Source organism: Diabrotica virgifera, chromosome 4 (assembly GCF_917563875.1).
Source record: "Diabrotica virgifera virgifera chromosome 4, PGI_DIABVI_V3a".
Taxonomy (NCBI): Eukaryota; Metazoa; Arthropoda; class Insecta; order Coleoptera; family Chrysomelidae; genus Diabrotica; species Diabrotica virgifera.
The window spans coordinates 67920395-67942659 of NC_065446.1; the positions used below are offsets into that span (position 1 = coordinate 67920395).

Below are 22265 nucleotides of genomic sequence, written 5' to 3' on the forward strand. Positions count from 1 at the left end.
ATTATGTAAAATCAACTGCTGTAATTTCATCAGGAAACGAATTGGATTAGTCACAAGAGGCCAGGTCATTTGTATATTACTATAAATAAATATAAATAAATAAATAAAAATCCACATTTCGAATGAATTCAATTTGTTGGCGTTCTACTATTTTAATGTCCAGGTTTCAGAGCTATATTATAGTAATAGAGACCACACATAACAATTTAGTGTTCTTAATCTTATTGTGACTGATAGCTTGGGATTACAGAGCATTTTACGCAAGTTCATGAAACTAGACCTTGCTATTTCAATGAATATCAAATATAAAATAAAATAAAATAAAATAAAATATAATATAATAAAATAAAATAAAATAAAATAAAATAAAGTAAAATAAAATAAAATAAAATAAAATAAAATAAAATAAAATAAAATAAAATAAAATAAAATAAAATAAAATAAAATAAAATAAAATAAAATAAAATAAAATAAAATAAAATAAAATAAAATAAAATAAAATAAAATAAAATAAAATAAAATAAAATAAAATAAAATAAAATAAAATAAAATAAAATAAAATAAAATAAAATAAAATAAAATAAAATAAAATAAAATAAAATAAAATAAAATAAAATAAAATAAAATAAAATAAAATAAAATAAAATAAAGTAAAATAAAATAAAATAAAATAAAATAAATTAAAATATAATACCTGAAATTTAAAAGCTCAATAGATATTTTCGGCTAAGGGTCAGAGACTCACCGAAATTACATTTGAAATATTATACAAGTCGAGTAGACCTAACTCAGAATTATTTTAACTATTTTTAGATGAATAGTGTTCTCATTCAATTTCAATGTGTCTTCTAATTTCTTTTGAGTGGTATAGTTGACTATTTAGTTCTCTGCCCTGGTATATGAAGCTTTGGGAACTCTGAAGGGTGATACCATTTTTGTATGTTGGGTGTAATTTTTTCATGGGGTTTTTGTGAAATTATTTTGTGGAAATAGTATATTTAAATTTTTCAAAAACTATAAATTAAGGATAGATAAGGATTTATAGAATACAGCACTCAGAATAATTATATTGTTGCTGACAACTTAATCTAATTATTGTATTTGCAATTATTTTTGTATGGTATATTAAAACGGATAAAGATAATTGAACATTAGACCTATTAAGATGTATACGTATTACTCTTATCGTAATAATTTACATATTATGTTTGATATATTTTTGTGATATAAAGATTGATTCGTGTTCATTTATATCAATTATATCCTATTGTCGATCATAAACAGATTTATCAATAGCGAAAATGTTTAAAGTTACGTCACTTGTACTGATCATCTCAATTCTTGCTCCTTTTGCAATTGCAGGACAGGGTAAGTTTAACATTTACATATAAAATAAATTAAATGTGCATCATCATCAATCAGTCAATCTCGTTCGCTGCTAGACATAGGCCTCCCTCACTTATTTCCAGTGTTCTCTACACTGGGCCGCTAGTAGCCAATTTTCCGATACTCGTTTTATATCGTTGGTCCATCTAGTCGGTGGTCGTCCTCGGCTTCTTTTATAGTCTCTGGGCATCCATTACATGATTCGTCGTGTCCACCGTTCATATTTTGTTCCAGCTAAATGCCCTACCCAGTTCCACTTAAGCTTCGGAGCTCTTTCGATGACGTCTTGAACTCCTGATCTTTGCCTGATTGGTTGGTTTGTTATGTGTGGTCTCGAAGGCTCACGTTCAGCATTACACGTTGTATAACTCTAAGTTTATTCGTGGTTTTTTGCGTAAGGGTTAAAGTCTCCGCACCATAAGTTTGTATTAGGCAAAACACATTGTTTATAAACCTTTCCCTTGAGACACATGGGAATTGAACTTTTTAGAATATGGCTTAGTTTGCCAAATGCTGGCCAAGTCAGGCCTATTCGCCTTTGTAATTCATGTATTTGATTGTCTTTGTTTATTTTGATCTCATGTCCCAGATATTTGTAAGTGCCTGTCTGTTGTATGGTATTATTGTCAATAGTTTTGTCAATAATTTCCTAGTCCAGAGAAATAAGATTTTTCTCGTGACACATCCCCCTCCAGGCAGAAACCAAATTTTTTGAGTAGTATGGACATCTATATTAATAACCTATATGTTTCCTGCAGCCGATTTTGATGATATACATAGCTATAAACAAATGAAGATCAAAAAATGCTAAATTTTCGCTTTTTTCGTCTATTACTAAAAAATAAAGCATTTTAAACAAATTTTAGAGTAGGAAACTGAGAAATCATATAAAAAAATTCAATATAGCGTTCACTGCATATGTCTATCCTTATTTGTTGCTTAGAAAATTGCAAAATAAGTCATAAATTTTGAGATTATATAAATGTTCATAACTTATGTAAAAATTAAGTTAGAACTTTCTTATTACACGGAGTGCTGAGACTTCTGGTGCTTAAATTATATTCTAAATTTCAAAGCAATTGGTCAAATAGTTTAAAAGTTATTTAATTTGTTTATCCCAAATTAATTTTATTGCAATAGTATAAGTCAGAAAACGATGAGGTAACAGTAATACTTTGGACAGTTTATGAAAGAAGAAGATTTATTCTATTAACTTAATTTAAAAAAAAATGACAAAAAGTAATTATAAATAATTTAAAATTATTTTGCAAGAACATATCGATTTTTTGTTTATAAACAATTAGAATAACTTTTTAACCGTTACCCGTAGAAAAATTATTTTTCCATATTTAGAAAGACTAAATTTTTATACACATTTAGAAAGAAAAACAATTGTCCTACGACAATTAGGGACAAAGTTAGCCCCCTTCTTTTTTTAATTCACGGCAGCTTTGTTTATAACAATTAAGAAATAAAATTAGCAGCATTTGAAAGAACATACTTCAAAGTTTTAACGTACCAAGTATACAAAAGATTTCCTTTCAAGGAAATCGCCCATAAAGCTTAAAAATGTGGCCCTTAAAATCGGCCGGCGTTGAAACTTGGGATAGCGATGAGAGGGGGGAAGGAGCTGTTAACTGTATCTCTGGTTCTCAATTATTTATTTCGTTGTTTCTTTTTTTAATTTGTATGTACTTTTTACGTACATTATGAATATGTGTTATTTAAATAAACTAATTGTTCTATACACCATCAAATTTGTTTAAACAATTTTTTTCAATTTTTTTAATAATATTTGGTAACTTTTATTGTAAAACGTGCATATTAGTTATACAGGGCGTAACAAAAATACAGGTCATAAATTAAATCACATATTCTGGGACCAAAAATAGATCGATTGGTACTAACTTACCTTAATACAAATGTGCACATAAAAAAAGTTATAGCCCTTTAAGTTACAAAATGAAAATCGATTTTTTCAAATATATCGAAAACTATTAAAAATTTTTTATTGAAAATGGACATGTATCATTCTTATGACAGGAACATCTTAAAAAAAATTATAGTGAAATTTTTGCATCCCATAAAAATTTTATGGGGGTTTTGTTCCCTTAAACCCCCCAAACTTTTGTGTACAACCCAATTAAATTATTATTGCGGTACCATTAGTTAAACTCACTGTTTTTAAAACTTTTTTGCCTCTTAGTATTTTTTCGATAAGGCAGTTTTTATCGAGTTGCGGCTTCTTTTTTAATATGTTTACAGAAAAATTTTATGGGGGTTTGTTCCTTTACACCCCCCAAATGTTTGTGTGCGTTCCAATTGAACTATTACTGCGGCACCATTAGTTAAACACAATGTTTCTAAAACTTTTTTGTCTCTTAGTATTTTTTCGATAAGGCACCTTTTATCAAGATGTGGCTTCTTTTTTAATATGGTTCAAAATATGCCTAAAAATGTAAATTATAAATAATAAATTTTCATACGATTACCAAGTCTTCATAATCGTACTTAACCATATTATACAAATATGTGGTGGATTTGACGAATATTTAAAATATTTCAATAAAAACTGACTTTTCTAAAATTACTAAGAGGCAAAAAAGTTTTAAAAACATTGTGTTTAACTAATAGTACAACATTAATAATTTAATTGAAACGAACACAAAAGTTTGGGGGGGGGGGTTTAAAGGAAAAAACCCCCATAAAATTTTTATGGGGTGTCAACATTTTACTATATTTTTTTGTAAGATGCTCCTGCCATAAAAATACCACATGCCTATTTTCAATAAAAAATCTCTTCTATATATTGGACAAAATCGATTTTCATTTTGTAAATTCAAAGGGCTGTAACTTTTTTATGTGCATATTTATACTAAGGTAAGTTAGGTTCAATCGAACTATTTTTGGTCCCAGAATATGCGATTAAATTTATGACCTGTATTTTTGTTACACCCTGTAATTATTATATTACTAATACTACTCAATTATTCCTAAATCTAAAATTGGCTTATAATATTAAATTGAAAATAAAAAATCTCAAATAAACTAGGATTTATTTCTTGATAAACATGCTACTAGATAAACGAAAAATGAAATGTAACAAAATTAGAAAGAGGATAAAAAGAACAAAATTATTTTCAGAAATTTTCTACAATATTGTAATAATTGTATCTTACAACATTGAAAGTTATAATTTTAAGATTGCAAAAAAACAAAATATATTTCATACATTTTGGTATGATAGCAAGACTATTAAAATAAAATTTTTAAAGGAGGTTTATCTAGGAATACTTGTATTTTTATGAAAAACGTAACAATTATCAGTTACCCATTTATTATAAGTTTTTGTAAAGTCAAGTGCATATGATCCACTCCTATAATTGCCAACAAAGTCATCCTAAAAATATCGTAAAAGAATTTCCAAAAATTGTTTACACAATTTACATAGTTAATTATATAACCACTTTATTAACAAAAAACATATCCGTAACGTACGCAAAAAGTACATGCAGATTAAAAAAGAAACTCGAAAATAGATAATAGAGAAAGATTGATGTTTTGATAACCGAAGTCCATGAACTATTTATACCTCTGTACTAACAAGTACTCGGTGCAACCAGTTTTGCAAGAGCAGATAGTTTATTTTAATGAAATATCTGATATAAAGGAGATCTGTTGATCGGATCGGCATTAACGGTTCTTAGCTTAATTTCTAACCCCAATCAATTACGTTTATCTCTTTTTTGGTGGTTCTGTAACTTCAGTTTTTCATTCATCTAATAGCATGTTTACTAAAAAAATAAAACCTAGTTTATTTGAGATTTTCTGATTTCCATAGACCAATACTATTTTTAGAAACAATCGAATGGGATAATTTGTTTTTTCATACTTTAAATTATTACTAAGTTTAATAAAAAACTATGTATTATTATATTATTCATAAATATGTATGTTTTGTGATTAAAATTACTTCAAATATTATTAAAAAAAAATGAAAAAAAATTGTTTAAACAAATTTGATGGTGTATATAACAATTAATTTATTTAAATAATGCATACTCGTACTGTACGCAAAAAGTACATACAAAGGGGACCCCCCATACTGGGGGGGGGGACAAAACCTTGGCTCAGAGACTATTTAAGATGAATGTCGCAACGTACAATGCTCGAACGCTACTATCGGATGCCAAGATCACTGAAATGGAGATGGAGATGGAGATGGAAAAGATCAGGTGGGACGTAATTGGGCTCTGCGAGGTAAGAAGACATAGTGAACACCTACAGACACTAAAATCTGGCCATATATTCTATCACGTTGGTGAAGATAACAAATCAGTGGGAGGTGTAGGTTTCCTCATAAATAAACTGCTTTACAGTAGAATCGTTACAATACATGGTATATCCACTAGAGTAATATACACCATTCTAAAGCTAAACGTCAGATACATCAAAATAATACAGGCTTATGCACCAACCACAGACCACAGCGAAGAGGAAATAGACATTTTCTATGACGAAGTAACGAAAGCCCTGAAAGAAAATCACACCCATTTTATAGTCCTATGTGGTGATATGAATGCAAAAATTGGCATGAAATCCGATCCGTCAGAATTTGCACTTGAAAACTTCGGCAGCGATGGAAGAAATGAACGCGGACAAACTTTATTAAACTATCTCCTTCAGAACAAATTATATGAAATGAATAGCTTCTTTTACAAAAAACATCATATAAGGTGGACATGGAGAATCCCGGATGGGAAAACGCAAAATGAAATTGACTATATAATTACAGAAAAAACATTTTTAGTTACACTGTCCTAAACAGCTTCACAACAGGAAGTGATCACAGAATGGTTCGCGCTAGAATAGAAATTAACATCGACAAAGAGAGAACTAAACTAATAAGAAAGAAACAAATGAAAGCATGGTCACAACCAAAAAATGAAACAGAGTTTGCAGATCATATAACTGTACATCTACACAACAGACCCCCTACAAATGATATAAATCAGCTAAATAAATTAATTACTAATACCATAGCAGAAGCTCAAAGGAAATGTTGTACGGTCAACAAGAGAGACGAGAGAATCACTGCTGACACCAAACTTAAAATGGAAGAAAGAAGAGAAATGCTAAAAGATAAGAATATAGAACAACAAAGCTTAAATAAAATAAACAAAGAGGTCTCTAAAGCTATTAGAAAGGACATAAGGGCATATAAAAATGAGAAAATCTCGCAGACAATCGAGCATAACAAGAGCATGAAGATATTAAGAAGGAAATTGACGAACAGCAGAAAAGAAATTATCAGACTCGAGGGAAAAAATGGCAAACTAACATTCAATATAGAGGAAATGCTAGAGATAGTGGAAGACTTCTATAAAACACTATATACAAATAAACTTGACCTAAACCCTACAGAACATTCAGAACAAAAATTATGAATCAAGGTTCAGAGGATATTCCCGAGATAACAACGGCTGAAACTTATCATGCTTTAAAGGAACTGAAAAATAACAAAGCACCAGGAGAGGATGGAGTAGTGGCAGACGCGCTAAAAATCGGAGGCTCTGCCCTCATCAGGGCAATCAAACACCTTTTCAATATATGCTTAGAAAACCAAGCCATACCAGCTGAATGGAATAATTCTATAACGCTCCTCATACATAAGAAAGGAGATGAAACAGACCTCGAAAACTATAGGCCAATTAGTCTTCTAAACCACCTGTATAAATTATTGTTTGCTCGAATAATCACTGCCAGAATTGAGAACAAGTTAGTAACATGCCAACCTAGAGAACAGGCAGGTTTCCGCCCTGGGTATGGTACAAATGACCATCTAACTTGCCTAAAGGTCCTAATCGAAGAAACTGTGGAGTACAACCGGCCGCTAGTTCTAGTATTTGTTGACTACAAAAAAGCCTTTGGCACTATCGAAATGGTAGCCATCTTAAGAGCTTTGAGAGATTGTAGAATCGACTACCGGTATTCCAACATTATTCAACATATACAGGGTGAGTCACCACTAACGGGACGGAAGATTACAGCAAAATGGTAAAAGATTTGAAAATTTTTTTAAATTAGTAGTTTGTAAGTTGATAAAATCTACATTTTAAATTATTTTGAAATATACAGGGTGTCCCAATAAATGACGGCGTATCAAAGTTATATTTTTTCTTATGGAACACCCTATATTTTATTGCATTTTTTAATTATCCGCAAAAAAATAAGGTATAGTTTTATAAGGCTTCCCTATACCTATGTACAGAGTGTTTAGAGTTATGTTGACTTTTCTTAAAATGTAAAGTTTTAAAAGAAGGCTTATTCTCAAGTTATTTAAGAAATTATAAAAAAATTACTTTTACATTTATATATTTGGATATTGGTTGAATATATTTCATGATTAATTATTACACATTTATTTACAGGGTGTTCAAAATTTACAGTTTCATTATTGGATTATTTAAAGTGTCATATGATGCTTATTTTAAATAAAACACCATGTATATTAATAAATTATTGTACTAAGCACAGGTTCCTCTTTCGATTGGTATAGGGATGTTCTATAACTAGGAGTCATAGTTTTTGCGTAATTTACAATTTTCTTAAACAGTAAATTGATTTTAAAAATAATATTTATAGTCACTCCCGATTTTTAAACTGTACGAAATAAATGTTTGTTTACTGTATCATAATGAAATGAAAATTATGTCTATTTACTAGACCATTATTATGAAAAGTAGGTATATTGGTCTGTATACAATACATTAAAAAAATCAGGATCTTCTCTAAAGTCTAAATTCCATAAACGATAAGTTAAATATTTATCATAATCCTATTTGGTATAATACTGGTGTAGTTGAGTTTTATATGGATAATACTGGTTTCTCTTAAGTATTCTAACAGTTGTTTGACTGATTTACAATTCACCCGAAATTTTTTCTTTACTAACATTTGGGTTTTCCGTAACAGAAAGCAGGACATCAAGCTCCTTGACGTCATCACAAATAACTGGTTTATTTTTATTTAACTTTCCGTATGCAACATTACCAGTAGCACGGAATCTATTGAAATCTCTCAAAAACGTCCTTTTTTTGGGTGTCTTTTATCAGGATACTTTTGAGCGTAAACTTGAGAAGGTAAGATACAATTTTGAAAACACTCCCCACAGCAAAGTACCATGTCTACTCTTTTATAGATAACATGAATATTCATTTTTAGGAACAATTAAATTTGAATATCATACACGAATGTTTATATTTTTGATAATTACCAGACCGTACTGTCATAAAATGACGATGCCATACAATGAGATACATCTTTTGTTTTAAACTCGATTTACAGATTAAGAATTTAAATAATTGTAAATTACGCAATAACTATTAGACCTAGGTATAGGACATCCATATACCATAAGAAAGAAGTGACTTCGTTTAGTATAATGGTGTATTAATATACATGGTGTTCCATTTAAAATAAGCATCATATGACACATTGAATAATCCAATAATGAAACTGTAAATGTTGAACACCCTGTAAATAAATGTGTAATAATTAATCATGGAATACATTTAACCAATATCCAACTATTTAGATGGAAAAGTATTTTTTTCATAGTTTCTTAAATAACTTGAGAATAAGCCTTCTTTTAAAACTTTACATTTTAAGAAAAGTCACCATAACTCAGAACACTCTGTACATAGCTATAGGGAAGCCTTATGAAACTATACTTTATTTTTTGCGGACAATCAAAATATGCAATAAAATACAGGGTATTCCATAAGAAAAAATATAACTTTGATACGCCGCCATTTATTGAGACACCCTGTATATTTCAAAATAATTTTAAAATGTAGATTTTATCAACTTACAAACTACTAATTTAAATTTTTTTTCAAATCTTTTATCATTTCGCTGTAATCTTCCGTCCCGTTAGAGGTGACTCACCCTGTATATGCAAATGCCACAACAACAATAAACCTTTATACCCAAACTCAAAAAATAAAATTAAAAAGGGGAGATAGACAAGGAGACAACATGTCACCAAAAATATTCAATGCCGTAATGCAGCATGCATTCCAGATGTTAGAATGGGAAAACAGAGGTTTGAATGTCGATGGCGAAAGGTTGAACCACCTACGATTTGCAGATGATATAGTTTTAATAACCGACGACTTAAAGGAAGCCCACGAAGTGCTGCAAGAACTAAAACGAGTTTCTCAAAAAGTAGGGTTGGAAATAAACACTGGGAAAACTAAAATGATGACCAATTTAGTACCTAGCGGACCACTGACACTAGAAAACTACCATATCGAAACAGTTCACAAATACATCTATCTGGGCCACGAAATACAAATAAGTAGAGACAACCAAACATGCGAATTATCTCGAAGAATAGCTTTAGGATGGGCAGCATATGGCAAACTAAGAGACGTGTTTAAAGAAAACATCCCAATAAAGCTAAAAAGAAAAGCATTTAACCAGTGCGTACTTCCGGTGCTTACTTACGGAGCTGAAACACTGACATTGACTAAAACATCAATAAGAAAACTACAAGTAGCACAACGAAAAATGGAAAGATCCATGCTTGGCCTAACTTTGAGAGACAGAATACGAAATGATGAGTTACGGCGAAGAACTGGAGTGGAAGACATCATAAAGCGCATTACGAAGTTGAAGTGGAAATGGTCAGGACACGTCGCAAGACAGAGAGACAACAGATGGACAAGGAAGATCTTAGAGTGGCGGCCAGGGGCGGACAAACGAAGTCGTGGAAGACCACCTACCAGATGGACCGACGATATTAAGAGAATAGCGACAAACTGGATTGCAGCTGCCCAGGACAGAGAAGGGTGGAGACATCTTGAGGAGGCCTATGTCCGACAGTGGACAAATTTGGCTGTGTGATTATGATGATGAAAAGAAAAAAAGACCAATAAGTAGGCAAAAATAACCACAGTTTGTTCAAAATGCTAGAAGTATGTATGCGGTAAGCACAGCAAGAAGTCAAAAATGTTTCTGTATCTTACGATGATGCCAACTCCACTGAAGCCGAGAACTCCCTGTAAATTATAAATTCTGATATTTTAGCAACTGTTACATTGACGTATAGGGATAATTTTTTTATTTGTAAAAGTGTTAGGCGTACGTGGCTAACTAAAGTACACACGCTGTATATTACATGCACCTTATACACTTTAAGTTTTAAGAATAATATTTGTTTTACAGTCTTTCGCCAAAATCGTTAAAATTAAATTGTTAATATAAAAATATGTAGCAAGCAAGAGAATATATTATGTGTATTAATATTTACCCCAGCAAGCAAAAATCGAAAAATTATTGGCCGCTGAAATGCTAAACGCATTTAAGTACATCATATAAATTCATATGTGTAATTAATAATTCACTCTACATTCTGTTTCTGTCAATAAAACGAAATTAGGTTAGGATAACCTCTGGTTAAAAGCTTAACCATCACTTCAACCTCTGGTTAAAAATTCTGTCAGTTAACCACAACTTCGCAGTTGACCTGATATTATGAAACGCATATTTCGGGGTAACCTCTGGTTATCTCTTAACCACAAGTTAACTTTACTTTGTGAAACCGGCCGTAAAACTACTTTAATATCCTAATATAAAACAAAACTATACTACGAAAAAAGCGTATTGAGGTTAATCTTTTTTAAAGAATTTTTCAACCCACTTTTGAGTTTTTACACCAAATTTTTCAACCAACTTTTGTGAAATGTAATCATACTTATAAATAGTGACAAACGTTTCTCTTTACCGACCAGATAAAGATTAATCTCCTGTTTATGTAGGTAGATACAATAGGTCCTAATAAATAGTACTGGGAATTCCCATCAACAAATAGACAAAATTATCTAACAAAATTATTTTGGCTAACTTTCACATTCAATTTCTATAAAATGGGCTTTAAAAATATGTGATTATTTGGCCGTATTATAAACGTGGCCGTAAACAGCAGGTCATAAATAAGTGAATATACATACAGTGAGCACGTAAAGGTTAGAATAAATTCATTTTCTCAAGAACGGACAATTTTGGAAAAAAATCCCGAAACAGGTCAATTTATATTTTTAAATTACGACTTTTTGGCATATATATCATACTAGTGAAGTCACCCGTCTGGGCGTGATGACGTCATCGATGATTTTTTTAAATGAGAATAGGGGTCGTATGATAGCTCATTTGAAAGGTAATTCAATTATTTATTCCGTAATATAAATATTAACATAATTATTTATACAGGGTGCCTAAAAATTTTTTTTTTGAATTAAATTTATTGACATAAAAAGAAGAATGTGTGTAATTTATTTAATTCAAAATACATTTTACTGCTATCAGAAAACAGAAAAAAATGTTTTTTGGCAAATAAATGTTGTTTTTTGCTTAAATTCAATATTAAAGCAGCCACCCACCAGCCTCGTGACAATTTAAACATTTAATTTAAGCCAATATCAATGATTATTTTTCAAATATTCATTTTTTTCTGTTTTCTGAGAGCAGTAAAATGTATTTTGAATTAAATAAATTACAGATATTCTTCTTTTTATGTCAATAAATTTAATCCAAAAATTTTTTTTGGACACCCTGTATAAAAAATTATGTTAATGTTTATATTACTGAATAGAGAATTGAATTACCTTTCAAATGAGCGATCACACTACCACTATTCTCATTTAAAAAAATCATCGATGACGTCATCACGCCCAGATGGGTGACGTCACTAGTATGCTATATATGCCAAAAAATCGTCATTTAAAAATAAAAATTGACCTGTTTCGGGATTTTTCTCCAAAATCGTCCATTCTCGAGAAAATGAATTTATTCCAACCTTTACGTGCACACTGTATAATTGGTTTGCGGAATTTTGAAACAGGCCGTAAGTTCAGGTGGCCGATTTTGGCAGGTGGCCGGTAATACAAGTTTTACTGTAATCAGTACAACACCACTCACACTCACTGATTAATTTTATTGGCTTTTAAGATAAATCATTTTTCAAAGTTTCATCAGTTCTTCAGAGCATTTCTTGAAGGGCTATAAATTATTATGGCATAAGAGAATAGGCGTTTGCTTGAATTTGCGAATGGACTGATACTGAAAACGGCGTTTTTGCGTGTTGCTACTAATTTGCTCTCCCACATGCAGCGACAAGTTTATACTTGCAAAAAGTACTTGGAAAATGTACTCGTATAGTATAATAAACTCGGGTACCGGGTATTTTACCCATATGCTACGTGTACGAGTACCGGGTACCTACTTAATTGAAAATGTACTCGGGTACCGGGTACTGAGTACACAAAATGTACTCAGAGTACAAAATTCGGGTACTTGTACCCGGGTATTGCCCAACTCTGGTAGGTCAGCTGTTTTTTAATTTATGAGGTAAATTTAAATATCCTCTCTACAGCGTTTATACTATTATTGTTTTACTTTCCTTCTTCTTCTTCTTCAAGTGCCGTCTCCTAATCGGAGGTTGGATATCATCATCACTATCTTTACTCTATCCACCGCTGCTCTAAAGAGTTCTATAGAACTGCATCTAAACCAGTCCCTTAAATTCTTTAACCATGACACTCTCCTTCTTCCTATACTCCTTCCGCCTCTTATCTTGCCCTGTATTATCAGTCTTAGCATTTCATATCGTGGTCCCCTCATTACGTGTCCCAGATATTGTAACTTTCTTATTTTTATTGTGTTTATTATTTCGCATTCTTTACCCATTTCCCGCAGTACTTCCGTGTTCGTTTTCCTGTGTCCATGCTATTCTAAGCATTCTTCTGTAACACCACATTTCAAATGACTGTAGCTTATTTATGTGTTCTTGCTTTAATGTCCAGCTTTCAAGTCCATATTGTAGTATCGAGAACACGTAGCATCCCAAAGCTCTTGCTCTCAGTTCTAAGCTAAGGTCTTTGTTGCAGAGAACTGTTTTCATTTTTACAAACGCATTTCTTGCTATTTCTATCCTGGTCCTTATTTCTGTTGTTTGATCATTTTTCTCTGAAATCCAGGTTCCTAGGTATTTGTATTTATCAACCCTTTCTATCGGTACATTTCCCAAATATATGCTTGTTTGTATGTTTGTTTTCTTAGTTATCATGTATTTGGTTTTTTTTTATATTCATTTTTAGTCCATATTCTTTACATAAATTGTTTGTTTTGTTCAGTAGTAGTTGGAGTTGTTCAGCAGAGCTTGCTATAATCACGGTGTCATCTGCATATCTTATGTTGTTAATAGATCTTCCGTTAATTATTATTCCTTCACTTTGAGATAGCAATGCTTCTTCAAAAATGGCTTCACTATATGCATTAAAGAGTAATGGAGACATAATACATCCCTGCCGAACTCCTCTCCTGATTTCAATTTCTGGACTGGGTTCGTTATCTATTACAATTTGTGCTCTTTGATTCCAGTAAAGGTTTGTTATTATTCGTAAGTCCCTTTTGTCTATGTTTTTTGTCTTTAGAATTTGGACTAATTTTTCATGTCTTACTTTGTCAAAAGCCTTCTCAAAATCAACGTAACAAACATGCACATCCACATTCATGTCCATGCATCTTTGAGCTAACACATTAAAAGCAAATAACGCCTCTCTGGTTCCTAGTCCGTTTCTGAACCCAAACTGACTATCATCTATTCCTTCTTCTAGTTTTTTGTTTATACGACCATGTATTATTTTCAAGAATAATTTGAGAATGTGACTTATTAATGATATTGTTCTGTATTCACTGCAATCTTTAGCGTTTGTATTTTTAGGGATAGCACAAAAGGTTGAGAGTAACCATTGTTTTGGTATGTTTCCTGTTTTGTACACTGTGTTAAACAAGTCTACGATAATGTCTAAGGTTTCATCATTTATACATTTTAAGCTTTCTACTGGGATTTGGTCTGGACCTACTGCTTTACCATTTTTGCTGTTTTTTAATGCCGATTTAATTTCTTCTTTTAATATCTTCAAAGCCGTATCATCTTCTACTTCAACTTCCATCTGCTCTGTTCTATTGTCTTTGAACAATTCATTTATGTATTCTGTCCATCTATTTAATTTTTCGTTAGTACTCAACACAAGTTTCCTATCTGTATCTTTTAGTATTCCCGGTTTTCTTTTTCTGTTGATCTGCGTTAATTCCTTAATTTTTTTATGTGTGTTAAAATTATCATGTCTTTTCTGGTGTTCTTCTATTTCTGCGCATTGTTCTTTTAACCACTGTTCTTTAGCCTGTTTAATTTTGGATTTTATTTGTTTATCCACATTTTTGTACATCTGATTATCTTTGTTTTTATGCTGACGTCTTTCTTCCATTAAATCTAAGATTTCCTCCGTCATCCATTGTTTCTTTTTGTATCTGGTTGGTGTAAGAATTTCTTTTTGACATTTATCTATTTCTGTCTTTATTAATAACCATTTTGTCTCTGTTTCAGTATTTTGCTGGATTTGTTCTTTAACATTCATTAAACGGTTATTAATTTCATCTGTCAGGCGTTGTTTTATGAGTGGGTTTCTTAGTTTACTTGTATCGATTTTTACATCTGTTGTTCTGCGTTTTATTATTTTCATTTTGAGCCTAATTGTGGTCACTACTGGATTGTGATCTGATCCTATGTCGGCACCTGGATAGGTTTTTGAAGATATAATTGCGTTCTTGTATCTTTGTCTAATCAATACATAATCTATTTGGTTTCTTACAATTCTCCCTTCTTGATCTGCTGGTGACTTCCAGGTATATAGTCTTCTCTTTGGCATTTTAAACAATGTATTAGTTATGACAAAATTATTGTTTTGGCAAAATTCGATAAGCCTGTCACCTCTTTCGTTTCTGTTGCCCAGACCATATCCTCCTGTACATTCTTCTACTTTTTCGTCTCCAACCTTTGCGTTAAAATCTCCCATTATAATTGTAACATCCTGCGTTTTAATGGATTTTAAAATATTGTCTAGGTCTTCGTAGAAAGTTTCAATATCGCTCTCTGGTTTGTCCGCAATCGGAGCATAAACTTGTATTATGTTTAATTTGGGTTTATTCTGATTTAATTGTAAGAGGATAAATCTGTTGGAGTATGGAATGAAATTTACTACAGCTTTATCCATGTGTTTGTTTAGTATTATCCCGACACCATATCTGTGTGAACCGTCTTGACTTCCTGAATAGTATATTGTTTTATTGTTGATTTTCATCTTTCCTGAGTCGGGCCATTGGACATCGCTGATTCCTAAAATGTCTACATTCAGCCTTTCCATTTCAATAACGGCATTATGTACTTTTCCATCTTGATGTAGACTTCTAACATTCCACGTCGCTACTTTGCAAGGTTTTCGCATGTTTACTTTCCTTACTACTTTATATTCTTTTAGATTCAGCTGTTGAATGGAGACCTTATAATGGAGTACCAGATGACCATGCAATAATAATTCAAGTTCAAACTGAATATAGCCCAGCTGTTTATATTGGCCTAGCACACGTGATTGATAATGCAGCGCAGTCTGAAGCTTATCTTCCTGTAAATATAGTTGAAGGCTTCAACTATGCAAACGTAACTTTAAATGATAAAAACTATATGGCTGACAATCTTCAGGTAAGGATAGAAGTGAATCTATATGATTATAAATAATATGGCATATTCTAGCAAGAATGGCAATTTTTATTTCGTTCTTTTCTATGTTGTATCTATAGTTGTAATAGGTTGTTGTACCTATAATTCAATCTTAGAGTATTACAATATTTATAATTGTAAAGTCATCAGAAATACTCAAAATGTGTTATAGTGTATCAGATTTTGTTTAGAGTTTCCAAAACACCTTAGACAAAAATAGTATACATTATCATAGATGTGGTTGTATAAATTGAGTTTTTAAAATTTTTTGTGAAGAGTGTGTTCGTGTATTGTGTGTTGCATATGTATTCTGTATGAGATTTTACTTTATCGTACTACATACGTAGTATAATAGATAAAGTTATAGGATCGTGCAAAAAAAAATTTTCAGATTTCACTTTTTTTCGACGTCTTGAGTCCCCCTGAGTCTAAAAATCAAATAAAAAAACATGTGGGAATTATGTACGTACGTACGTACCTACGTACGTATGTACGTACGTATGTCGCCACCGCCCAGCAAAAACTACTGGACCGATTTCGATGAAATTCGGTATGAGTTAGTTTAAGAGAATTTTGTCGAGAAACTAAGCTTTTAAAAAAACCTCTCAAAGGGGGGACGAAATAGAGGGGTTATTTGGGGCCCATTTTTGCAAATTCTGACCGAAACGAATAAAATTTAACTCAAAGTTAGCTCATCGATATGTAAATAGAAATATGGAATTTAACATTTCCAAAATCAAAATGGCGGCCAACATGGCCGACCGCCCACCCGATACATTTCCTTACCTATCTAAAAACTTGTTTAAGATAAGTTTAATTTGAAAAAGCCGTTATATAGCCTAAAGATGGGGCTATAAGAAAAATATTATCGTTTTTCAGAAAAAGTTATGGGTTGCCTATATTTAAGGAGTCAAAATTTGACATAGCTTTGAAATAGATTTTCTCAAAAATGGCTGCAAGGAATTTGTTTATTTTTTAATATATTTTTGATATCCTATTGTTAAATTGAATGGCATTAGTCAGATTTTTTAATCCCCATAGAAGGGGAGTTGTGAATTTTGTATAAAAAAATATTCGAGTGCCCGTAACTTCTTTTGTAATAGAAACTAAAATTTGAAATTTGGCAGACGTATATAGTGCTTTATTATCTATTATCACAATAAATTTTACCCAAAATATGGCTTCCAGTTGATCCGGGAATGAAAAAAAATCTTAATTTTTTAGATCCGCCCTGTGAATTTTTCCATATTTTGAAATAATGCAAAAATACTCGAAAAGTTACAGTAAATAGAAATTTTGCTATAATTTTGTGTATGTCCTCTCTCACGCGATCATAGCAGAGCATTATTATGGGGCAGTCAATGAGGGTATTTGGCTCCGAATTCCATCCTACTACATCGATGTACTTGATATTTTCACAGTAAGTAGGGAATAGCTCAAGAAACAAAATCTACCCTATATACTATGGCGCTTTTATTTTGGGGCGGTTCCCACCCCTTGAAGGGGGTGGAAAATTTGTTGGTCAAAATAACCACGGAAGTGGCTAGAGAACCTATTTCTCAGCAAAAACTTGTCTATACTTTTTTTTTGATAACTCAATACTTTTTGAGTTATGCGTAGTTGAAAACTGGCCATGTTCATTGAAAAATGACACCTTTTCAGACGGTTTTTTGTAAATACCTTAAAAAGTGAGCATCCAACTAAAAACACTATATAAGTCATGTTTTAGATTATAAATAACAAAAATATTCGTTGCTTCGTAAATCTTCTATTTATAATACAAAAAGAGATATGGTAGGTGAAAACAGTTTGTTTTTTGCTGCATGCTCAAATTGGTGTATTCAACTTGAAATAACAGTGGAACGGTAGGTTTTAGGTGTATAATGCTACCAACGCCTTTTGTAGTTTTTGAAAAGGCCTTTAAAACGAGCACCGTTAAATGTAGGTTACATTCAAACTAAGCGAGATATGGTGCCAAAAAAATATATGACTAATGTACTTTAAGGAAAAATACGTACATACGTACGTAATAAGTACATATATTTAACACCTCATCCACCAGAATTTAAATGCAACGTTTCTCTTCTGCAGTACCTTTTAATATACATAATGTTATTTCTACTTTCATAAAGTTGGACGGGTTTAAAATGAAAAGTTTTTGAAAAAAATAAGATCAAATTATAGAGCGCATTTTTAAATTTTCTTAAAAATCTTTCTTTTTCTCCATGTAATTCGAAAATAAAGATGTTCCACTTCCGAGAAGGGGTGGGAACCGCCCCCATGATAAAAGCGCCATAGTATATAGGATAGACTTTGAATTAGGAGATTAGGCTACTCCCAAAATTTCATTAAAATCGATGCAGTAGGATAGAATTCGGAGGTAATATCTAGTTCTTACTCGGGCATTGACTGGCGTAATAGAAATAGAATGAAAATGCAAATATTGTAAACTATTAATTCCTCTAAAAAATGAACTAATCTGAAATGAAATTATGACTAATATTCTATTGATTTATGCAATAATCTATAGTATGTCCCAGAAATACGGCATCGAACATTTTCTCAAATGCAGGAATTAATGATGCGTAGAACCATAAAATATTTTCAAGTATACAAGGTGTCTCTTAAATATCAAAATAACGAGTAACTTTGTTATTTTTATAGAATGCCAGATCTAGTACAATAACGATAATAGATCGGTACGATAAAATTCTCGGGCGGCCCTTCCGTCCAGCGTTTTTGAGATTTGTTCTTCGACTTCCTTTACTCCGCTATTGTTGGTGTGTTGTTGTTGTTGACTACTTCTTTTAGTATTGGCAACCAAAGCCTCCTGTACTCTGCTAATGGGTTTGCTACACATTTTTCTTCGTTGAGCAGGATGAGAGCTACTTCTTTGACTTTTCTCTTATGCATTTATGTTTCTTTCGTGACTATTGATGCATCTTTCTATTGTGGTATACACTCTTTGTCCCAGACATGTTTACATACCTCTTTACATATTTCTCGAAGGCTCTCTTCCTGATGTATAGCTCATGCTCGTTTACCCTGACACTTAGTGATCTTGCAGTTTCTACCACGTAGGCTTTTTTTCTTTCTGAAATGCATTTTTAGTCGAGCAGCTGCTTTGGGCCCTATCACATAGGGATTTGATAATTATTTTTTTATGTTTATATTGTAGTTGGACTGGTAATTTAAATATATGTCGGTGAGGGTTGTTTTTCTGTAGAATTTGGTTGCATATCCTGTGCCTTCTTTTGTAATAGTACATTCTTTCACGGTTTTTGCGGTAAATTTTAAAGAACCGCTTGGATTGAGATGAAGTTTGGCATAGGCATAGCTAACATGTCAAAGAAAAAAAATTGATATTGTGCCGATGTGTGATTTTGCCCTGGGGGTGACTTTCACCCCCTCTTGGGTGTAAAAAAATATATGTCAAAAATAAGTAGGAAATAGATAAACTGACTAATTTTAAGTAACTTTTGTTCCATAGAGTTTTTTCGACAAGTCAACACTTTTCGAGTTATTTGCGAGTAAATATGTTCATTATTCAACAAAATAACCACTTTTTAGACGGTTTTTCGCAAATAACTCAAAAAGTAGTATTTTGTCAAAAAAACGTTGTTAGGAAAATACAGCCTGTGAAAAAATAAAAGAAATGGTGTACGCTTGAGGTCTCTGGACCTCGTAGAACCAGAGTAATAGCCAATGAAAATAGGTTCATATTCGCCAAATTTCAAGTAGACTACTTCAACGTGAAATATCCAAAAAAATAAGCACTTTTTGGGGAAAACCTGTTATAACTTTTTTAAAGTGTTTTAAAAAAGCTTTATTTCTGTTTTTATAAAAAGTTTCTAGCATCATATTTAAGCAAGTAACGCTCAAAATAAAGTTGCTCCCTTTTGTTTTGGCAAAAAAACATCTGGAACATCACCCCCTAATTGGCAACCTAACTGAAATTAATCTTTACCGCTCCACAAATTATTTAACTTAAGTCGTGTTTATATGATATGTAAGTTTCATTGACTCAAAGTACTTATTTTTGAAAAAATTTGGTTTAAATTAAATTTTTTAAAAATTTTAATTTTGAAAAATATGCTTTTATTCAAAATAACTTAAAAATTGTTAGAGATACCAAAAATCTCAAAAAACAAAAAAGTCGGTGTTACTTTTCTGAATATCTTGTATTTTTTGTTTTTCTGTAAGACAAAAATTGATTAATATTTGGTGATTCTAAATTTGCATACACTCGTGATCAGTGACTCGTTCAAGCTGTTTTAACTAGAGCTCTTGCAAAAACAAGGACTTTGAACCGATGAAACTTACAGATCATATAAAAATACATATACGAATAAAGAAACTTATGAAGTGGTAACGATTAAGTTCATCTGAGATACGAATTAGGAGGTGATTTTCCGATTTTTTTACCAAAAAAAAGGGCTAACTTTATTTTGAACGTAACTTGTTTACTGTTGATGCTAGAAATTTTTTTTATAAAACAAAAATGAAACTTTTTTTAAATACTTTAAATAATTTGTAATGCGTTTTCCCCAAAAAGTGCTTCATCATTTGGTTATTTCACGTTAAAATATTCCATTTGGAATTGAACGAATATGAACTTATTTTTCATTAGCTATAACTCTGCTGTTACCAGGTATAGAGACCTAAAATATACACATTTTTTTTCAATTTTTTGCGGGATATATTTTTGCTAAGAATGTTTTTTTCGGCAAAATACTTACTTTTTGTAAAAAAATGAACATTTTCACTCGCAAATAACTCGAAAGGTATTGACTTAATGAAAAAACTCTATAAAACAAAAGTTACTTAAAATTCGTCAATTTATCCATTTTCGGACTTAATTTGGACGTATATTTTTTCACCCTCCAAAAGGAATGAAAGCCACCCCCATGACAAAAGCACACATCGGCGCAATATCACTTTTTTTCTTTGACTTGTTAGCTATGTGCATGCCAAATTTCATGTCATTCCAAGCGGTTCTTTAAAATTTAGAGGTTTTGCAATATTTTACCGTTAAAGAACGTAGATATTATAATGCGCACATCCAGAAAAGGAAGTGAATATTGTTTTCCTGTTCCATAAGCAATTTGATGGATTTTTCTTTATTGTTGATGTCCATCAGAAATTTGTTCAATATCTCTTTTCCGTGAGGCCAAATAGAGAACAACAATCTAAATATCTCCAACATACTATGGACTGTTCGACTTGTTTATGTACTATGTTGTGTTCAAAATTCTCCATGAATGAGGATGAGCCCATGTCTATGTCTAATCCGAAATTTTGTTTATAGAAGTCACTATCTAGATGAAAATAGGTATTGTCTGTACACAGTGTTCTTTATGATAGCCGACACATTCAGTTTGGTTTTAGTTGTGAACGATACTTGATAACTGTGATAGTCTGCTTCAAGGAAACTAATGCTGCTACAAATTGGTCTAAATAAGACATGCCACAAGAAAATGGTTTTAGAACTAAGTGAAATGAAATATGTGTTAAATCGATACTTATTTTACCTTTATTACAGCTGGCAAAATATCTGGTTTTGCTCTAAAAAAGATAAAGTTAAAGATTACTTTTATTTTTAGATTCTATGTTTCAAAAACCCTGATGCATTGGGATGGCAATATACAAAAGCAGCAAACTTTGATGACTTATTGAATGATTCTAAAATTGCTCCCATAGTAGCTGGTTGGGAGGCACATTCAGTAGTATACAATGCAACGGTATATATGGGAGTGGGTTACATTCCAGCTTTGGGAGGCAACAATGTAGGAAAAGTATATCACGGGCTTCCACAAACACAAAACAGAAGGGATGGTAGTTTATACATAGATAGGTCAGGTGTGTCTGCTGAATATTATCTTGCTGGTGGTAGTTTCAATGTGCCAGTTTATTATAAATAAATGCAATGTAAAGCAATTCTGAATTAAATTACTTTATAGGTAGTCTAACTTCGTCTTTTTCTACACCTATCTTTTATCCCGTTTGAGCATGCCATTATTTTATAACTAAACTACATAAACATAATAAAAAATAAAAAAAAGTAGAAGCAATAAAACTCCTTATTAAAGATTCTATTTTACTATCTTTGTTGTGATCGACTTATTGTCGTGGTAAGTAAATTGACTGTAGTTAACACATATGCAATATCATTATGGTATACTTCTACTGCTAAAAAGCCACTATAGTCCAGGGTAATAAGGATTTTCTCGGGACACTCAAAGATGGAGGTAGCTGA

At 31.5% G+C, this 22265-nt stretch overlaps 1 protein-coding gene across 1 annotated transcript; it reads left to right on the forward strand.

The window, feature by feature from the left end:
* Positions 1 to 1200: 1200 nt before the first annotated feature.
* Positions 1201 to 21978, forward strand: LOC126883047 (uncharacterized). The gene is made up of 3 exons (XM_050648236.1): positions 1201 to 1368; positions 15771 to 15991; positions 21613 to 21978. The coding sequence occupies exons 1-3, from the start codon at positions 1302 to 1304 to the stop codon at positions 21928 to 21930; spliced, it is 606 nt and encodes a 201-aa protein (XP_050504193.1). The 5' UTR covers positions 1201 to 1301; the 3' UTR covers positions 21931 to 21978.
* The last annotated feature ends 287 nt before the right edge of the window (positions 21979 to 22265 follow it).